At 40.0% G+C, this 20,909-nt stretch overlaps 1 protein-coding gene across 1 annotated transcript in view; it reads right to left on the bottom strand.

The window, feature by feature from the left end:
• Positions 1-19,293, bottom strand: part of LOC139538348 (inactive dipeptidyl peptidase 10-like) — a 300,215-nt gene extending 280,922 nt beyond the window's left edge. The window contains exon 1 of the mRNA XM_071340300.1: positions 18,966-19,293. Within this exon, the coding sequence (XP_071196401.1) occupies positions 18,966-19,037 (72 nt within the window). The 5' untranslated portion in view covers positions 19,038-19,293. The remainder of the gene's footprint in view (positions 1-18,965) is intronic.
• Positions 19,294-20,909: the final 1,616 nt, after the last annotated feature.

The following is a 20,909-nucleotide window of genomic DNA, read 5'->3' as shown; positions in this document are numbered from 1 at the left end:
TCAAAGCTCATCAATAAACCATCAAGGACCCTGGGACTAAACACCTCCCTCTGCAACTGGATTCTGGACTTCCTGACGGATCGCCCCCAGGTGGTAAGGGTAGGTAACAACACATCCGCCATGTTGATCCAACAGTGGTAGGCCTGATCACCGACAACGACGAGACAGCCTATAGTGAGGAGGTCAGAGACCTGGCCATGTGGTGCCAGGACAACAATCTCTCCCTCAACGTGATCAAGACAAAGGACATGATTGTGGACTACAGGAAAAAGAGGACCGAGCACGCCCCCATTCTCATCGATGGGGCTGCAGTGGAGCAGGTTGAGAGCATCAAGTTCCTTGGCGTCCACATCACCAACAAAATAACATGGTCCAAAAACACCAAGACAGTCGTGAAGAGGGCACGACAAAACGCTCCCCCTCAGGAGAGTGAAAAGATTTGGCATGTGTCCTCAGATCCTCAAAAGGTTCTACAGCTGCAACATCGAGAGCATCCTGACTGGTTGCATCACTGACTGGTATGGCAACTGCTCGGGCTAGGCACTACAGAGGGTAGTGCGAATGGCCCAGTGCATCACTGTATTGCCCCTTCCCTTTTACACCGCTGCTACTCTCTGTTGTTATCATCTATGCATAGTTACTTTAATAACTTTACCTACATGTACATACTACCTCAACTAACCGGTTCCCCCACACATTGACTCTGTACCGGTACCCCCCTGTATTTTGTCTTGCTATTGTTATTTTACTGCTGCGCTTTAATTACTTGTTACTTTTATTTCTTATTCTTATCCATATATTTTTTAACTGCATTGTTGGTTAGGGGCTCGTAAGTAAGCATTTCACTGTAAGGTCTACACCTGTTGTATTCGGCACGTGTGACTAATCAAATTGGATTTGATTGGATTAACCCGTTGTATAAAAGTGATAATGCCCGAGAAGCTGGTGTTTGGAGGATATATTGGCATGGTTTGCCGGCTCTCGACTTTGTCTCATGCCAATATATCCTCCAAACACCGGCTTATTGGTCATTGTCACTGAAGTAGAGTACAGTATTGTACTGCGCTGTACCGAACACTACCAGACTCTACTCTGCCCTGCAGATGTGTACTGCACTGTACTCTACTATGCTGTCCCTACTTGTGAAACATGAGGAGAATGACATTCATATCCATAATTATGCATTTCTCTGTAGTACAGATTAGAAACCCATGATGTAATTCCGTTACCATAATTCCGTTACTGGGTGTAAACTGTAGTTCGACTGTAGAGATTTTTTTAAACTCAAGGTGCCATGTCATAGCTGATACCCCATTCCTTCTGCCAACATTTTTTAAAATCTTAATTCAAAACAGATATTTAACAGAGTTTTTGAAAAACATGGTCGCATCCAAACCTGAGGGAGATTTTTATGTAATTCCGTTAGTAAAGTTCACAGTTCTTCAACTAAAATAGTTTATGTACATTTTCAGTGGAAATTATAAAAAATAGTGCCTGTGCATGGAGTCGTATGGTTTGTAAAACTTTGAAATCAATGGTTTTGGTTTGACATACATTCAACTGTATCAGAATATTTTGATGATAAATACACAACGCAGGGGATGAGAGGACAAGAGTACCAGAATTAACAATCAATAGGGAATTGTCAATGTAAATAGGAGTTGGGTTTCAGTTCAACAGCTGTTTAGAATCTGTGGAATGTCACCCCTGAACTCAGAGCTACGTGTGCTACAGTCTGTACATTGAGTCTGGAGCAGGATACTTGTTATTTGGCCATTGGCCCAGTCGTACTGCAAGGACTTCTGATTGGTCAACCCCAGGCTAGGATGGGGGGTTATAAATGGCATCCTGTTCCTTTGTTCTGTGGAGAAAAGCTGAGGACAGGGGAGACTGAACATCTACCTCCCAGCAAAACATCTATGATTTGTCCTCTTTGAATAAACCTATTTTTCTCCCCCTGATTTGCTTTGGGGTTTGTGTTATTGAAGAATAACATCAACTGATGATGAATGTGAAAGAAATGAGTCAAAGCGTAATTCCGTTATTATAGAATTGCCTTTATCCTGTCTGTGAAATGTCCTTGTTTGACTGGGACAGGCAGAGATTACACAGTCTGAATCTGAAACGGGTGAGATTTCTTTTGCAAGGTGACCTTCTCCTTCCAAACGGAGTGGTTTACCAAACACCTTAGAAAGGAGAAAGGAACGATCCGCTAATACATTATACACACACAATCACACATAATTACACCTACAATCACACTGTGGATGATGACATCATATTGCTGTGTAGCTCTGCTCCAGGGTTTTAGTGTGCATTCCTCTACTGATGCCCTGTATCAATGTGCACTTAACATAATAGACGTAATCAGAGCTGAGATGGCAGAGCCAGGAGAAGGTTGGTGCAGTTCCAGTACAGGCCAACCGAGGACAAAGTATCTCACTTTGCCATCTTGGAGCTTAAGCTTGGTGGGGGACTGAGATAAAGGTGTTGTGCCGAGAGGAAAATCTTTAAGGCGAAACTAAGATTCTGTCTAACAGCTCCATTACTAAGCTAACCAGTTCCAGGAGAAACAGAACATTTCACTGATCATCTGACACCTGCTTCCTTTTCGCTCAAATCCTGTTTTGCATGTTCTTCCCCCTACGGCACATTGATCTGTAAATTCACATGCGAGGGCATACACACAAACACATATCAATTGTTTCCATAGTAGTTTTGGAGATTACTCTCTCTTTCTCCCCCTCTCGCCCGGTCGTTCTCTCTCCAGAGCTTTTTTCCACTGCCCCAAGCCGACTGAAGAAGAGAAGAAAAACAACTTTTGTTTCTGCAACACAAGTATTTTTCTAATATTCATTCTTAATACTACCAATGTCCATAATATTTCATTCTGGATGGGGTAAAACAAATACTGGTTGCGGTTACCTACATGGCAGGGATAGGAGACAAGTACAGTTCCACTGGTTTTTACTTTAAAGTTCAAGTCTCTTGATAAAGTAAATACTATCGAGTTCCTACAACCTTCTACCAAACGTGAAACCCCAATCAACACCTTAGTAACACCGGGAGAACAAGGGCAGAACAGAGGAAAAGGAAAGAAGGAGGAAGACCCTCTCAATCACACTTTTTTTGGTGTAAGACATCACCCTTCTCCTTCTCCAATAGGATCGTAGGACCCCTGCCAACCAGCTTTGTTTGAGGGCAGAGACAAAACAGGTGCAGTTCTCAGCTGTCAATGGCAATGGAGCATCTGCCTCTCACTCCACCGCTCATTTCATATTCTGTTTAAAGGTCTAACCTTATAGCAGCAGATGGCTGCACCATGAAAACGGAGTGCCTTCAGAAAGTATTCATACCCCTTTGACTTGTTCCACATTATGTTGTGTTACAGCCTGAATTTAACACATAATGTCAGCATGGAATTTTGTTTTTAGAAATGTTTACTAATGAATTAGAAATGAAAAGCTGAAATATCTTGAGTCGATAATATTCAACACCTTTATTATGGCGAGCCTAAATAAGTTGTTGCATGGACTCACTCTGTGTGCAATAATGGTGGTTAACATTTTTGAATGACTACCCCATCTCTGGCCCTCAGTCGAGTAGAGAATTTCAGGCAGAGATCCAACCACAAAAACCAGGGAGGTTTTCAAATGCCTCGAAAAGAAGGGCACCTATTGGTAGGGTTAAACAACTGTAAAGCAGGCACTGACTACCCCTTTGTGCATAATGAAGTTATTAGTTACTATTTGGATGATGTGTCAATACTCACAGTCACTACAAAGATAAAGGCGTCCGTCCTAACTCAGTGATTTGACCATGAGGCCGATGGTGATTTTAAAACAGTTACAGAGTTTAATGGCTGTGATAGGAGACAATTGAGGATGGATCAACAGCATTTTAGTTACTCCACAATACTAACATAAATTACAGAGTGAAAAAAAGGAAGCCTGTACAGAACACAAATATTCCAAAACATGCATCCTGTATGGATGCACTAAAGTAATACTGCAAAGAATTTGGCAAAAAATGAAAATGTTGTCCTGAATACAACGTGTTATGTTTGGGGCAAATCCCACACAACACATCACTGTATAAGGCCTCCTCCACATTCACCTTGTAACTCAGAAAGAGAAGACAAGACCACCTGGGGTGACTCATTGTCTAAAAGAAGGTGAGGCATCATCCTCCATCCTTCAACACATTCAGAGGTAGTCTTTCTGTGTTATATGACAGCATAACTAACAACAGGCTACTCCCATTGACCAAAACAACCTCTTCTGTTCTCCTTTGTTGAATCGTGTATGTTGTTCAAGGTTCAGGGAAATGTGTTTGTTTCAATAGGCTCTATAGGTGAAGCTCTTATACATGGTTACATACTGTGTTTGACCTGTTCTTGGACAAAATAATGAACAATACATTTGTGTCTAACTTCAAGGTGAGAGAATATGTCCATAGCTAAGCTACACTACGTGTTGCTATTTAATTGATCACCTTTCCCTGACCTTTTTGAAAACATGGGGAAGGCAACGTTCCATTTGCACCCACTTATTGCTACAGGAGTTATTGGGAATCATATATATTCAAGTTAAGCAATGTGAAACTCTTCTGATACCGAACAATGGATAACAGTAGAAACAGTAAATGTTTTAAAGAAAGAAGCACATTACTTCACACACATACACGTGTATGCATAACACAAAAATGAGGGGGAAAGAAAAGGAATAGAACAGCTCATTTCAAGATGCAACACCTTCAACTGCTTGTGCCTCAAAGCCATGTTCTGCGCAACTTACCATATGTCAAGTGTCAACACTGTTTTGGAGATAATTATTCCAATGTTTTAACTTGCAACACACAAGTCAGTAGACTCAAAAAAAATAGGAAAAAAAGACAAACCGTTTTTGTGAAAAAATGCTAAACGAAAATATTCTTAGAGGTCACGATGTTTTGTTGAGAAGTTGGCTATACACCAGATCTAATTAAAAACAAATCAAAGCACACTTACTGTACCTACAGTGGTATTGATTTGGCTATTTATATCACAGCTTTGTTGAATAGTCTATTCTGATAGGCCAAGAGGATGTTCAATAACTTTGAATAAAAGCATGATTACAAATGCAAAATCTGACTTGAAGTCGCTCCAACAAAGTATCTGATTACTTTCCACAAAAATACACTACATGTTTCTCATTTGACTTACTGTTTCCCCAAAGGCAAATTGAAAAGGGTCTTCCAAGATGGCGTAGCAGTAGGATGTCTGTTTGTCTTGTCCCGTCCCATGTATATATCTTTTCTTCATATATATTTCACATATATTTAAAAAAAATATATATATATAAATTTCTATCTACAGACTGAACATACTCCCCTGCAACCTGCCTCACCCAATGTGGTACGGATCTGCTATTTTTTACACTTTAGAACCGGAACCCCCATCAGAAGCTAGCCAGTTAGCTAATGCTAGCGGTCATCATCGTTAACTCGGACATCAGCCAGCCTCAGCCCGGTCAATTCCTGCCAGTCTGCACAGCACGATATCAACTAAGAGCATATCAGACTGCTTTTTCTCTACCTCATCTCTGGATTCCTACCGCAAGCTCTGAACCTTTACACCAGATCATCGCAGCTAGCTAGCTGCTATCCGAGTGGCTACTCCTGGCTAATGTCTCTGTCCCGAAGCAAGCACCAGTTAGCCTGGAGCTAGCCTCGAGCTAGGCCCATCTCCCGGCTAGTTGAAGAGGTCCATCAGCCAATTCTTGGGCAACAATACCTATTTTGCCAATTGAGGAGGAAAGTTAGGAAAGCTAAGGCTAGCTTTTTCAAACAGAAATTTGCATCCTGTAACACTAATTCCAAAAAGTTTTGGGACACTGTAAAGTCCATGGAGAATAAGAGCACCTCCCAGTTGCCCACTGCACTGAGGATAGGAAACATTGTCAACACCGATAAATCTACAATAATCGATAATTTCAATAATTATTTTTCTACGGCTGGCCATTTTTTGTCATCAATCCACACAAAATACTCTAATGCCAAAGTGGAAGAAAAAGTCTAACATTTGAAAAAAAATCTACAAAATAAAACAGTAATGTATCTTGATTAGACCTCAGTCAACACATGTTAAAATCACTTTTGGCAGCGAATACAGCTGTGTCTTTTTGGGTCAGTCTTTAAGATCTTTCCACACCTGAATTGTGCAACATTGTCCCATTATTATTTTCAACATTCTTCAACCTCTGTCAAATTAGTTGTGGATCATTGCTTGAAAACCATTTTCAGGTCATGCCATAGATTTTCAAGTAGATGTAAGTCAAAACTGTAACTCGGCCACTCAGGAACATTCAGTCTTTTTGGTAAGCAACTCCAGTGTAGATTTGGCATTTTGTTTTAGATTATTGTCCTGGCTGAAAGGTAAATTCTTAACCCAGTGTCTGGTGGAAAGCAGACTGAACCAGGTTTTACTATAGGATTTTGCTTGCTTGAAAAGATGGAGAGAGGTAATGTGTTGTGTTGGATTTGCCCCAAACATAACATAATTGTATTCAGGAAAAAAAGTGAATTGCTTTGCCACATTTTTTGCACTATTACTTTAGTGTCTTGTAGCAAACAGGATGCTTGTTTTTGAGTATTTTTATTCTTTACAGGCTTCCTTCTTTTCACTCTTAATTAGGTTAGTATTGTGGAGTAACTACAATGTTGTTGGTCCATCCTCAGTTATCTCCATCATAGCCATTAAACTCTGTAACTGTTTTAAAGTCACCATTGGTCTCATGAGCGGTTTCCTTCCTCTACAGCAACTGAGTTAGGAAGGACACCTGTATATTTCTAGTGACTGGGTGTATTGGTACACCATCCAAAGTGTAATTAATAACTTCACCATGCTCAAAAGGTACTGTGCCCTCTGTAGTTATTGGGACAATGAAGCATATATTCTTCTTTTGGCTCTATACTTCAAAAGATTGAATTTGAAATCAAACAATGACTGTGATATGGACTGTATTCTCATCCATATCGGGTGAACTGTTTTGAGATTACATCACATTTTGTACATAGTCCCCCATTTTAGAGGAGCAAAATTATTGGGACAAATTCACTTATATGTGTATTAAAGTAGTAAAATGTTAAGCAGTTAAGTCCCAAATTCATAGAACGCAATGACTGTATCAAACTTGTTAAGCACATTTTTACACCTGATCTTATTTAGATTTGCAAAAACAAAAGGCTTGATTGCTTATTGACTAAAGACATTTCATCTTTACATTTTTTTATTAATTTGTAAGCATTTCGAAAAACATAATTCCACTTTGATTATGGGGTATTATGTGTAGGCCAGTGAAAAAAATCTTTATTTAATCAATTTTAAATTCAGGCTGTAACACAACATTTAAAAAAAATGTCAAGTAATGTCATGCTATACCCTCTTTTATGTTCACTCGTGTCAAAATCGCTGCTCACTGCACAGACACATTCATGCTTGATAAAATAATTAGGGTCTGAAGATATACAGTAATTTATCAAAAACAGTTTTTACAGATTTTGTCAAACTTGTGTTTAAGACATCATGTTATTTAAATAACAAACAGCCTAAATGGCCTGCAATATACAGTTGCAGGAAAAAGTATGTGAACCCTTTGGAATTACCTGGATTTCTAAATAATTTGTCAAGAAATGTGATCTGATCTTCCTCTAAGTCGAAACAATAGACAAGCACAGTGTGCTTAAACTAATAAAACACAAATTATTGTATTTTTCTTGTCTATTTTGAATACACCATTTAAACATTAACAGTGTAGGTTGGAAAAAGTATGTGAACCCCTAGGCTAATAACTTCCAAAAGTCAGCTAACCTGGAGTCCAATAAATGAGACAAGATTGGAGATGTTGGTTAGAGCTGCCCTGCAAAATAAAAAGTTTGCTATTCACATGAAGCATTGCCTGATGTGAACCATGCCTCAAACAAAAGAGATCTCAGAAGACATAAGGTTAAGAATTGTTGACTTGCATAAAGCTGGAAAGGGTTACAAAAGTATCTCTAAAAGCATTGATGTTCATCAGTCCACGGTAAGAGAAATTGTCTACCAATGGAGAAAGTTTTGCACTTTTGCTACTCTCCCTAGGAGTGGCCATCCTGCAAAGATGACTGCAAGAGCCCAGCGCAGAATGCTATCTGTCCGCCAGTTTAATCTCAACAGAAGTTGGGTGATGCAACAGGACAACGACCCAAAACACAGAAGTAAATCAACAACAGAATGGCCTCAACAGAAGAAAATACACATTCTGTAGTGGCCCAGTCAGAGTTCTGACCTCAACCAGATTGAGATGCTGTGTCATGACCTTGAGAGTGGTTTACACCAGACATCCCAAGAATATTGCTGAACTGAAACAGTTTTGTAAAGAGGATTGGCCCAAAATTCCTCCTGACCGCTGTGCAGGTCTGATCCGCAACTACAGAAAACGTTTGGTTGAGGTTATTGCTGCCAAAGGAGGGTCAACCAGTTATAAAATCCAAGGGTTCACATACTTTTCCCACCCTACACTGTGAATGTTTACACAGCGTGTTCAATAAAGACATGCAAACGTAAAATTGTTTGTATGTTTTTTAGATTAAGCAGACTGTGTGTGTCTATTGTTGTGACTTATGTGAAGATCAGATCAAAGTGTATGACCAATTTATGCATGAAATCCAGATAATTCCAAAGGGTTCATATGCAATTTCTTGCCACTGTATGTCAGCATATCATGGTTGACAATCTCCAAAGACACCATAGCAAGTGAGATCAGCAAGATAGCATATCAAAGTATCAGAGTGATATCTGCAAAGTAGGTCATCTTCAAATGGATCGAAAAATGTCGTATAAATGAAGTATAAAAAGATCTTCAAAGATGGTTTAGTAAAGATCAGTCAAATCAAATTTTATTTGTCACATACACATGGTTAGCAGATGTTAATGCGAGTGTATTACAACTTATTGCGGTAAATATTTTAAAGAGGAGGCTTTACAAAGTAAAGTCTTATATTTGTACAATTAATCTTTCCTGCCCTCTTTTATACTTGTGTCTTATTAAGAACAAATGGTCTACAGAGCTCTCAGCACAACTGTCAAAAGCTTAAAGAACTTTTAATCACACCTCAAGCCTCAGTGCAGCCCCCAATGTCCCCTATTACAAACTCATGATATATTCACATCAGTCCATTTTGCTGCAGGCTCCAAAAGCTAGTTGAACCAAAGGGATGGTCAGTTCTGTTCCGAGGCAATAATATACTTCAGGAATATGAAGAATATGAAGCCTAGGAAGCCTCAGGGTTCAAGTCATTAGCATCTTCTGTGAGAACCAAATAATGATTCATATCTGGTCTATTTGGTAATGGTATGTTACATTCTGACATGTTGCTTTTTTTAATCATGAGTATTGGTTAAGGCGTAATCCTTGATATAGGGACAAATAAGCCACCTTTTGGGAATAGGCACTGATATGCAAATGAACGACAGATATTTCTCAACAAAACAACCAATTAGTGACACATTAATCACCCATTCCTCAGTGAACAGAGAGTATGAGAAAGAATGAGAGATGCATTGCAGGCAGAGAATATATTCAGATCAGTTGGCATGCCGGCTATAATTTACAGAGTCACAGACTGGCAAGGTGATGCAGTTATTCTTTTGAGGCACATTCAAGCAATCTATCACACAATGAGGATGGCTGACGAGAAGCCTGCAAAGCGCCAGTTACCGGTAGCTTTTTCGGGAAAATGTATTTGATAGATCTTAGAGGATTGGGGAGAAAATGCACTAGATGCGCCTCAAAGCTCCATTAACCCACCACTGCTGTTGTTTGGGACTGGGGGAGTAGACTGCAATGATGAAGGTAGATGGTATATTGAGAGGTTTTGAAAATGGCCCTGAAATTCAAAATCCAAGGTGCTTTGGGTGATTATTGTGGGTTAGAGAAAAATCAGGTGTTATATAGGGGTAATTCCATGACAAAGGAATTACACTCAGACTCAGATTTTCCTACCTTATAATGTATACCAAACAAAACTGTTGATTTCAAAACAAGCCAAATCACAAACCAACTATGCACAAGGCCTATTTAACAATTTGCCCTGAAAATGTTACAAAAACACATTTACTGGATAAACTGGGCCGATAGAATGTTTGGGAAAAGAATAAACTTTGGGGGAAAAAATAACAGAGTCTCAGCGTAATTACATTATGATGGAATTGCCCCTAGGCAAGAATGTACAGTTTACGTCAGAAGTTTACATACACCTGAGCCAAATACATTTAAACTCATGTTTTCACAATTCCTGACATTTAATCCAAGTAAAAATTCCCTGTATTAGGTCAGTTAGGATCACCCCTTCATTTTAAGAATGTGAAATGTCAGAATAATAGTAGAGAGAATTATTTATTTCAGCTTTTATTTCTTTCATCACATTTCCAGTGGGTCAGAAGTTTACATACACTCAATTAGTATTTGGTAGCATTGCTTTTAAATTGTTTAACTTGGGTCAAACGTTTCGGGTAGCCTTCCACAAGCTTCCCACAATAAGTTGGGTGAATGTTGGCCTATTCCTCCTGACAGAGCTGGTGTAACTGATTCAGGTTTGTAGGCCTCCTTGCTCACACACGCTTTTTCAGTTCAGCCCATAAATTCTCTATAGGATTGAGTTCAGGGCTTTGTGATGGCCACTCCAATACCTTGACTTTGTTGTCCTTAAGTCATTTTGCCATAACTTTGGAAGTATGCTTGGGGTCATTGTCCATTTGGAAGACCCATTTGCGACCAAGCTTTAACTTCCTGACTGATGTCTTGAGATGTTTCTTCAATATAACCACATAATTTGTGGCATCTATTTGATGCCATCTATCAGTCCCTCCTGCAGCAAAGCACCCCCGTGGCTTCACAGTTGGAATGGTGTTCTTCGGCTTGCAAGCATCCCCCCTTTTCCTCCAAACATAACAGTGGTCATTATGGCCAAACAGTTCCATTTTTGTTTCATCAGACCAGAGGACATTTTTCCAAAAAGTACGATCTTTGTCACCATGTGCAGTTGCAAACCGTAGTCTGGCTTTTTTATGGCGGTTTTGGAGCAGTGGCGTCTTCCTTGTTGAACGGCCTTTCAGGTTATGTCGATATAGGACTTGTTTTACTGTGGATATAGATACCTTTGTACCTGTTTCCTCCAGCATCTTTACAAGGTCCTTTGCTGTTGTTTGGGATTGATTTCACTTTCGCACCAAAGTACATTCATCTCTAGGAGACAGAACGTGTCTCCTTCTTGAGCGGTATGATGGCTGCGTGGTCCCATGGTGTTTATACTTGCGTACTATTGTTTGTACAGATGAACGTGGTACCTTCAGGCGTTTGGAAATTGTTCCCAAGGATGAACCAGACTTGTGGAGGTCTACACATTTTTTGATGAGGTCTTGGCTGATTTCTTTTGATTTTCCCATGATGTCATGTTAAGAGGCACTGAGTTTGAAGGTAGGCCTTGAAATACATCCACAGGTACACCTCCAATTGACTCAAATGATGTCAATTTGCCTATCAGAAGCTTCTAAAGCCATGACATCCTTTTCTGGAATTTTCCGAAGCTGTTTGAAGGCAGTCAACTTAGTGTATGTAAACTTCTGACCCACTGGAATTGTGATACAGTGAATTATAAGTGAAATAATCTGTCTGTAAACAATTGTTGGAAAAACTAATTGTGTCATGCACAAAGTAGATGTTCTAACCAACTTGCCAAAACTATAGTGTGTGAACAAGAAATTTGTGGAGTGGTTAAAAAATGAGTTTTAATGACTCCAACCTAAGTGTATGTGAACTTCCGACTTCAACTGTATGTACTTTTTAAATCCTTTATTTAACCAGAGAAGGTACATTGAGATTTACATCTCTTGTCCAAGAGAGCAGCAAACATATTATAATTACACAATCGACACATAGAACATATCAATGAATGGGAGTTAAAACAGTGCAATGTGCATAAAATAGATTAAAAGAGCAGGTTTAAAAATGTATGCTATGTGTGGTCAGCAGCCCTCCAATAAAGGATTTCAAATTATTAATTTGAATAAAATATAGTTTTAAGACTTTCTGCAAAGTGTTTCAAGATGTTGGGGCAGCAAATCTCAAAGTACTCTTACCAGACTCAGTTCTTGTGTTGGGAAAGTGTCAGAACAGGATGTTCATCCATGTTTCAAGGATTGTAGCTTTTGAAATATGCTAATGTCACCGAATACTACCAAACACTGCAATGATACTACCAACACTAACATCCCAGCAAAAAAATCTGTTTTCAACCATGTAAAGACATCTTTTTCATGACGAGATCAAGATATCATGGGAAAGACATCAGGAATACCTATGTAAGACTGCTGTTCATTGACTACAGCTCAGCATTCAACATATAAGTACTCTCCAAGCTCATCATCAAGCTGGAGGCCCTGGGTCTCAACACACCGCCCTGTGCAATTGGGTCCTGGACTTTCTGACGGGCCGCCCCCAGGTGGTGAAGGTAGGAAACAACATCTCTAGTTCACTGACCCTCAACACTGGGGACCCACACAAGGGTGTGTGCTCAGCCCTCTCCTGTACTCCCTGTTCACCCACGACTGCGTGACCATGCACGCCTCCAACTCAATCATCAAGTTTGCAGACGACACAACAGTAGTGGGCTTGATTACCAACAACGACGAGACAGCCTACAGGGAGGAGGTGGTGTCAGGAAAACAACCTCTCACTCAACGTCAACAAAACAAAGGAGATGATCGTGGACTTCAGGAAACAGCAGAGGGAGCACTCCCCTATCCACATCGAAGGTACAGCAGTGGAGAAGGTGAAAAGTTTTAAGTTCCCCGGCGTACACATCACAGACAAACTGAAATGGTCCACCCACACAGACAATGTGTGGGTGGACCACAAAACAGCTTCTATACAGCAGTCTCTAACTCAAAGAGGCTGCTGCCTACATTGAGACCAAATCACTGGCCACTATAATAAATGGATCACTAGTCACTTTAAACAATGCCACTTTAATAATGTTTACACATCTTACATTACTCATATCACATGTATATACTGTATTTTATACCATCTATTGCACCTTGCCTTTGCTGCTCGGCCATCGCTCATCCATATATCCATACACTTATATGTGCATATTCTCATTCACCCCTTTAGATTTGTGTGTATTAGGTAGTTGTTGGGGAATTGTTAGATTACTTGTTAGATATTACTGCACTGTCAGTACTAGAAGCACAAGCATTTCACTACGCTTGCATTAACATCTGCTAACAACAGTGCAACCAGTTTTGCGCGCTGGGTCACCACAGTCGAATCAACTTCATTCATTATTCTTCTTCCATCTTCACATCCTTCCATCATGAAAACCCACAGTCCTCCCTCTTCACTCCAGTCTCACCGTCTCTATTTTCTCCATCACAACCCTCAGTCTGTCTTCCACAATCCTATCAGCCCATTATTCAGTTACTGGCCTCCATCACTCTTCCATTATAGGGTCCATTAACCCCTACTTCCCCTCACTGTGACCCTTCATCATCCAGCCTTCACTACAACTTCATATCATCACACGTCTGCATCATCCCCATACTGTGAAATATGAAACAGTTAGGCCTATCACTTTGGCTTTGTCATATCTAATGGTGTTATGTTATGATATGCTATATTTCCACACGGTAAAATTAAGTTCACGACAAATTCACTACATGCCTGTCATATGTTTCTCTCTCACTGTGCTCTTTTTAATTGTGAATAAATATGTGTATAAAAATGTATAATGATTTAACGATCATGATTACTAATTAATGAACTTCTGAGATTAGTTTTACCCCACTGTGTAAACTCAATTAGTAATATATAAATATTGGTTTCTCTGATATGCAATTACTTTCCCCAAAAGCTCTCTAACTCAAAATTGCTTTCTCTCAAACAGTGAATATCTGAGGTTTGAGTTATTGAACTTTGCAAGTGAATTTTGTACATGACAGTTGTGATTGCTTTTTCTCAGTTTCTCAGTTTGTAAGTGGCTGTGATTGCAGTATTGGGCCCTGGGGGAGGGGGATAGCAATACTCACCCAAATATCTCCAACTATGTGTGAGTGGACTTATTTGTCTGGTTCTTAAAGCAAAATCAGCCCAAAACAGTCTTCAGTCCTGCATAGAGTGCAATGTAACAGGGTGAGGGGTCCAGAAGGTCTGATACAATCACACTCACTCACACGTGTCATCATAAAGAGCCAATGGTAAGCATGTGAGCAGTTCTCTGTTTAATAAACTACAATAACAACACTTTTATAAGACAGATAAGACACCCTTTAGTGGGAAGGGGATGTAAATCCATCATAGCACCCTACCTATGCCTATATGACAGCCAGCCCTGCTATTGTACAATAATATTGCACTTTTATCACCTTAACAGTAAGGCGGTTGGTTATTCCAGACGACCACAGCAAGTAGCCCACAATAGGTGATAGGGGTTGGGTCTTTCACTATGTCAATAATTGTAATATTTCAATACATCAACATTAAAGATCCCGTGGTGATCCTTTTGTCTTGGAGTGTCTCACTGCCATTCAGGTTTCAAGTATGCTCCTGAGTTTTCCTCTCAAGAACAAAGGATAGGTTACATAAATCAGCCAGCCTAGTGTTCTGTCCCATTTCAGCACCATGCTGCTGTCCCCAAGTACTGCCTAGTCTCAGTGACTGAGGCGCAACAGGGTTTAAAAATTCTCAGCTTTTCCTCAAATCCTGGTTGGAGGAATTTGGATTTCCTGCTTATTAACCCTTATTCTAAACTTAAGCCAATTCACCTAACCCTTGTCATCTAACCTTTCACGTAAATTATCCTAACTTTGTCATTAGTTATCCTAACCACCAAAGTAACTTCTCCCCATAATTTTATTTTGTAGTTACTACACAACATGCAACCTGGTCTCAGAGAAAGACGTATAATACTATACGTCCACCAAGACTTATTTAATCCAATTTGTATGACCAGGTAAAACGTACGATACTATATGTCCTCTAATTACTGCTATTCCAATCATAATGTTACCTAACGTAACATATACTAAATGGGTACGTACCGAATAATATGAATGGCCCTAGACCACGTTTGGCTGATGTGGTCCTGTATATGGCAGAATGCTAACAAGAGCACTTATGTAGGCAGGCTTGGCCTGTACAATAGCAAGGTAATTGGATTGTTGATGGCAGAGGCTGTGTCGCTGCAATCAGGGCTAAGGGCTAACACAACACCCACAAGAAGCATGCAATGTCAAACCAACTTGGTTAGCTTGAAATCACTCTAATATCAATCTGGAGTCAAATATTTGACACTGCATATGTGACACACCACATGGATTCGGTCTTACGTAGCAAAATTTGAAATGTTTTTTTTTTACAATGGTAAAATTAGCGACTCAGAGCTACAAAATTGTATATCATACACTGCATTTTTGAGGAACAATGGGAAAGTAATTCTGCTTTGAAAGTTGATAAACTTGTAAACTCACTTTTTAGAAAAGGGCCTTTGAATGTTTTGGTACCTACTGGAGAGCTCTCCTTTGTCTACACCCATTCAGCATTGTTCACACACTCTTAAGCCAGCCCCACCCATCTCTTTAAGGATTCACATGTGAGGTCATGTGCTAAACAGAGAGTAGTGTAGTAAAGATTAAGACTAAAAGTGGTAGTAGCCTACAATAAGGAAAAATTCCAGGATTTTTTTTTTGTTGATAATACTATTGCATTATCCTCTGCATAGTTGTTGATGAAGTCAACCACTCGCTGCAAGTCCTCATACTTCAGGTGTAACCTGTGCTTGCTTGGGCCAGCTTTATTTTTGATGGGAGGCATTAGACCATTCTTCTTGTATGACTGGAGGAGGAGAGTCAGGCATATTCTACTGATGCTGAAAGACAAAATCCAGATACAAATATTTTAGCATTATTATACAATAGATGCGAAATGGCATTCTGAGATAACATCACTACATACAGTTCATACACGTAATGTTAGTTAGCTAGCCAGCCATCTAACGTCAGCTGGCTAGCTAACAGCAAGCTTTAACTAGCAATACAAACCGATTGTCATAGGTAGCTAAAGTTAACCAAATAGGTTCAATGTTAGCTAGCAAGCCAGCCATCGAACTTCAGCTGTCTAACTAACAGCAATCTTTAATTAACTTGCAATGAAAACAACTTTCTAACAAAATTTGAAACGTATAATATCTGAAACTGTACCTAGATTCTTACCAGTATACATAGTTGAAAGCTTCACAGCAGACTGCAACCCCTTTTATTAAATAGACGTCTTGTGTCGTTTCCTTTTAGTTTGCACAGCTTGTTTGGCCCGTTGTGTCAAGTCACTGTGGTTCACACTGGCCGTGTGCAATGCCATAAGAATCATCAGATCTTTCTCCCTCTCTGTCACAGATGCCATGGTTGCCCTTAGTTTGAAGATGTTATCCGGAAACGTGTTTTATACAACAGCCTTCTGTGTTCTCTTTGACTCCCTATGCATTTGCAATCAAACGCCAGAATTCTATTAATCTCCTTATCATACTCTGCTTCTACCAGATATTCAACTAATTTCAAAACTTGGTCAACTTCTCCGTGACAACACTCTTGTTTGCCGTTTCTTCCCCATCACTGTCATCAGAAGACTCTACAATGTCCTATTCAATGAAAATGTTACCTAAATCAGGGATTTTCTCATCGTTTGATTAATTCAGAGAGAGTCAGAGAGTCAGAGAGAGTCAGCATGGCACGACCGTCCTCCGGAAAGTAGTCCATTACAACTTTTTCCCACTGACCTTTGTTGATAGCGCCTGATAAATTCAGGGCAGCAATATTTGCAGTTCTCCATGGCTAATGTTATACCTTTCGAAAAAACTACAGTAGAAAGGTTTATCTATGCACAAAGAGCAGCCATTTTATAGACAAAAGATGCTACACCGCAGACCAATCCAAACTCATCTCTCGGCATGTCCAGCCCACTCATTATCTCAGCCAATCATGGCTAGTGAGAAGGTTGCTGACTTTTTTCTGTGGCTAAACGAAACTAAGACTTCATGATGCAACATGTTTACATTTGCCAGCCCAAGACAAGTCACCTGTCAGCATGTCTGGAAAATAGTTTTCAGCTTTCAAACTATATTCAACAAAGCATGTGGAGAGAAGGGCTGTCATTGAGTGTATCCACCAACTCGATGACAAATCAACTGCATGCACATTTCTATTTTGAATGTCATTCCCAAATATTTATACATACATTTTGAAGTAAAAATCTATCAAATTTCCTCCATCAAAAATTTGACCCATAGGAGTTTGAGGTTGAAAAGGGATTGAGAACCCGTGCCAAAATCAATAAAACTTGAGTCACTGTGGAAGACCATATCAAAATCAAATCAAAGTTTATTGGTCGGGTACACAGATTTGCAAATGTTGTCGCAGATGGAGCGAAATGCTGATGTTTTTAGCTCAAACAGTGCAGTAATCATATCTAGCAATATAGAACAATGCAAACATAATGCAAAAAAAATTCATTAAGAAATATCAGAATGAGCCATGTCAGAGTCCAGAATATAAATATATGTATATTACTGCACCAACATAATTTCTCACCCCTTCAACCAAGAATATGAAAAACATGGGGACTGGCTGCCGTTGTGTGGTGTAAGGTTACAATAGCCTACTGATAGAGGCAAGCATGGAAACACTTTGGAGCATCAGTATCAAATTGTTTGAGGGCATCAATAAAATATCAAGCACCATAAAGTACATACCCATCCTCTAAAAACTACAACAAAGCACTGGAGGTGAAATAAGAATTGAATGAATTATTCTATTCACACAGTCAAAAGGTGGCATTTCCATGGAAGGCTAGAGTAAAACGATGCACAATTAAATCAGAAAATAATACACCTATATTATTCTGCTTAACTTGCATTCTTATGAGAGAGAGAGAGCGAGAGAGACCTACTCAAACAGTCGCCAAAAGATGCAGAGCACGTCTTCATGGACATTGATTGAGTTACTCATAACAGGTCGATGTCACCCAAATTCCCTTGCGCAAGATTTCCCAAACAAAGTCCTCGGGACCCCAAGGGGTGCACGTTTTGGTTTTTGCCCTTGCACTACACAGCTGATTCAAATAATGAACTAATTATCAACCTTTAACCATTTGAACCAGCTGTGTAGTGTTAAAGCAAAGACCAAAAGGTGCACACCTTGCGGTCCCGAGGACCGAGTTTGGGAAACGCTGCCCGAGACGTCATCACATGCATTAATGCTCATAATAACCTTTTTGGTGGCTTAACGAAAAGAACGCCACATGTCATCATATTTTTATATTTCTATCAAAGTGGCTGGGAATCGATATGCACTCTACAAAGGAAGATTTTGGAAGCATATACCCCCCCTCTTATGTTTCGCTCTCGACGTGATGTGAATTTGAAATAGTTGTACTGCAGTATTGTTTGTGGCTACAATGCTCTTTATGCCATAAAATATGTGAATTTGGCTTTAACATATTGTTGAACATGCTGAACACTATTCAACATACTGCCATTGGTGAAAGGGATCTTCATATTTCCTAATCTATGTGGTAGTACCGCAACATTTCTCAAACCGAAACCCACCTAAAAGCAACAATAGACACCTAACAGAGACTCAACTAAGTCATGTTAATAGCCACACATCTAAACATGATCCAAAATGATAATAATGTAAGGCAGCCCAAAGAGTTCTTGTCTCCTTGCGCAAAGCTTTCCATCACCACAAAGTTACTAATGCGCATAGAGGTGCTCACATGGAACTTCTTGTTATTTTACGTAATGACCCAAGCGTAATAACCCAAGCGTAATGGGGCAACAATAATGTTTCAAACTCATTTAAATTATACAATGTCCTGGAGATATAAAGTTCATACCTTGGCCATAGCCTTCGAAGACGCAGAAGACTGGTATTTCAATTGGTGCGAAACGCCGGCAGTTTGGTTCATCTTGGAAACCTAAGAAATGTTCCTATCCAAAAAAGGTAAAACACCTGGTAAACACGACCAAAAGAAAATATAAACCAGGCACCGTCTATGAAGCAACTCCCCGTTGGATATGTGGACTCCGAGTATTTGACGACTGACACTTTCACCACCTGAGAGTCGTGTACAACGCGCGCAACTGACTTCTCTTCTCCCTATCCACTGCTTGCATGTGGCAACCACCACGCGCGATCGGTGTAAGTGGGTGCAGTCCCGGCGCATAGTCTATCCGGTACATGCGGCGCCGTCTGTGGTTTGAGCCACAGCACCACAAACCAAAACAGCCTTTGAGAAATAGGAAATCGACGAGACATGCATATTTTCAATTGTCATCAATTTACTCGGAATCATTCTTACTTGAGAGGGAAGTAGAGCTAACAAAGTATGCTATTCATCAACACAATGCACCATTAAGTAATGCTCATTGGATGTTATCCTTATGATCAGGTTTTACAGCATAAAGCATACTATTACCTAGGTGGACTAGTCAATAGCGAAGGTGTTCTAAATGGATTACAAAAATAGAATCACATTTGTTGATGACTAAAATCGAATGAGTTAATGGTTTGTGGCACCTATTACTTCCACCACTTCCAACAGCAACTTGTATGGAGAGGGGGAAAGCTAGGGAAATTGGAATATTTTACAGGCTTGGACAGAAACATGTTTTTCATGACACAGTGAGTAAATGTGTCTGCAGTGGCCTTCAGAACCTGAAGAATTATTGTTCTACAAGCCTCCCGTGACACAAAGCCTCAGTGTTGCCTTGTGTGTGTGTGTGCAGTGCGACAGAGTGATTTTGCTTCCCCTTTCATCTGTTATCCTTTTTTCTCCTTTTTTCCCCCTTGCTCTATTGTCTCCTTCTCCTCTCTCTCGTCTGTCTGTCGCTCTTCTTTCGATCTATTGTCCCCTTCCTCTGTTTTCCTTCCCCATTGATCTCCCTCTCCTCTCTTCTGTCTCTCTTGTCCCATGCTTGCACTTGAGCAGATGCCTCTAGGCTCCCTCCAGTGTTCCTCTGTATCAGAGGACGGGAGTGTTAATTGAACAGTTGTGCCGCATCTGTTCTCTCATCATGTACGGTTATCGGCGGGCTCGTCGAAAGGCATGTTACACCATGCCTCTCCATGGTATTTTGAATTGCGTTTCGCATATGAGGGTTGCATATCAATGTCCACAGTACATGTGAAATGCAAAATATGCCCACCATTCATGGTTTTTAAGATACTAAAAACCATATACTTTTAGTATCTTTCCATTTGATTGAATACGCTTTTACGCAGGGTCTCAAAGGAGAATAGGGGGTTTAAAGGGTGTGTGTGTGTGTGAGTCACCAGATCTCAACCCAATTCAACAGTTATGGGAGATTCTGGAGTGGTGCCTGAGACAGCGTTTTCCACCAACATCAACAAAACACCAAATTATGGAATTTCTCGTGGAAGAATGGTGTTGAACCCCTCCAATAGAGTTCCAGAGACATGTAGAATCTATGCCAAGGTGCATTGAAGCTGTTCTGGCGGCTTGTAGTGGCCCAACCCCCTTTTAAGATGCTTTTTGTTGGTGTTTCCTTTACTTTGGCAGTTACCTGTACATGCAGGTGTAAATGAGACACTAGCATGTAGCTACAGATAATGTAGTAATTAATTAGCATGTGCAGATGTGTGCTGGAATAGAAACTTATATGACAGTACGTATTGAACAGAGGTGCTGGGGTGACATGTGGAGTGTTACTAAATCAACAGTTTCAGGTTTTCCTATGTTTAATATTGGCTCCAAGATGAAATGCTATATGATGCGAAGTTTGACTGAGTGTGTGTCTTTCAGTGTTTGTGAGTGGCT

The sequence above is a fragment of the Salvelinus alpinus genome, chromosome 14 (assembly GCF_045679555.1).
Source record: "Salvelinus alpinus chromosome 14, SLU_Salpinus.1, whole genome shotgun sequence".
NCBI lineage: Eukaryota > Metazoa > Chordata > Actinopteri > Salmoniformes > Salmonidae > Salvelinus > Salvelinus alpinus.
The sequence above is the reverse complement of the archived record's forward strand: the minus strand, read 5'-3'. Positions and strand labels throughout refer to the sequence as shown.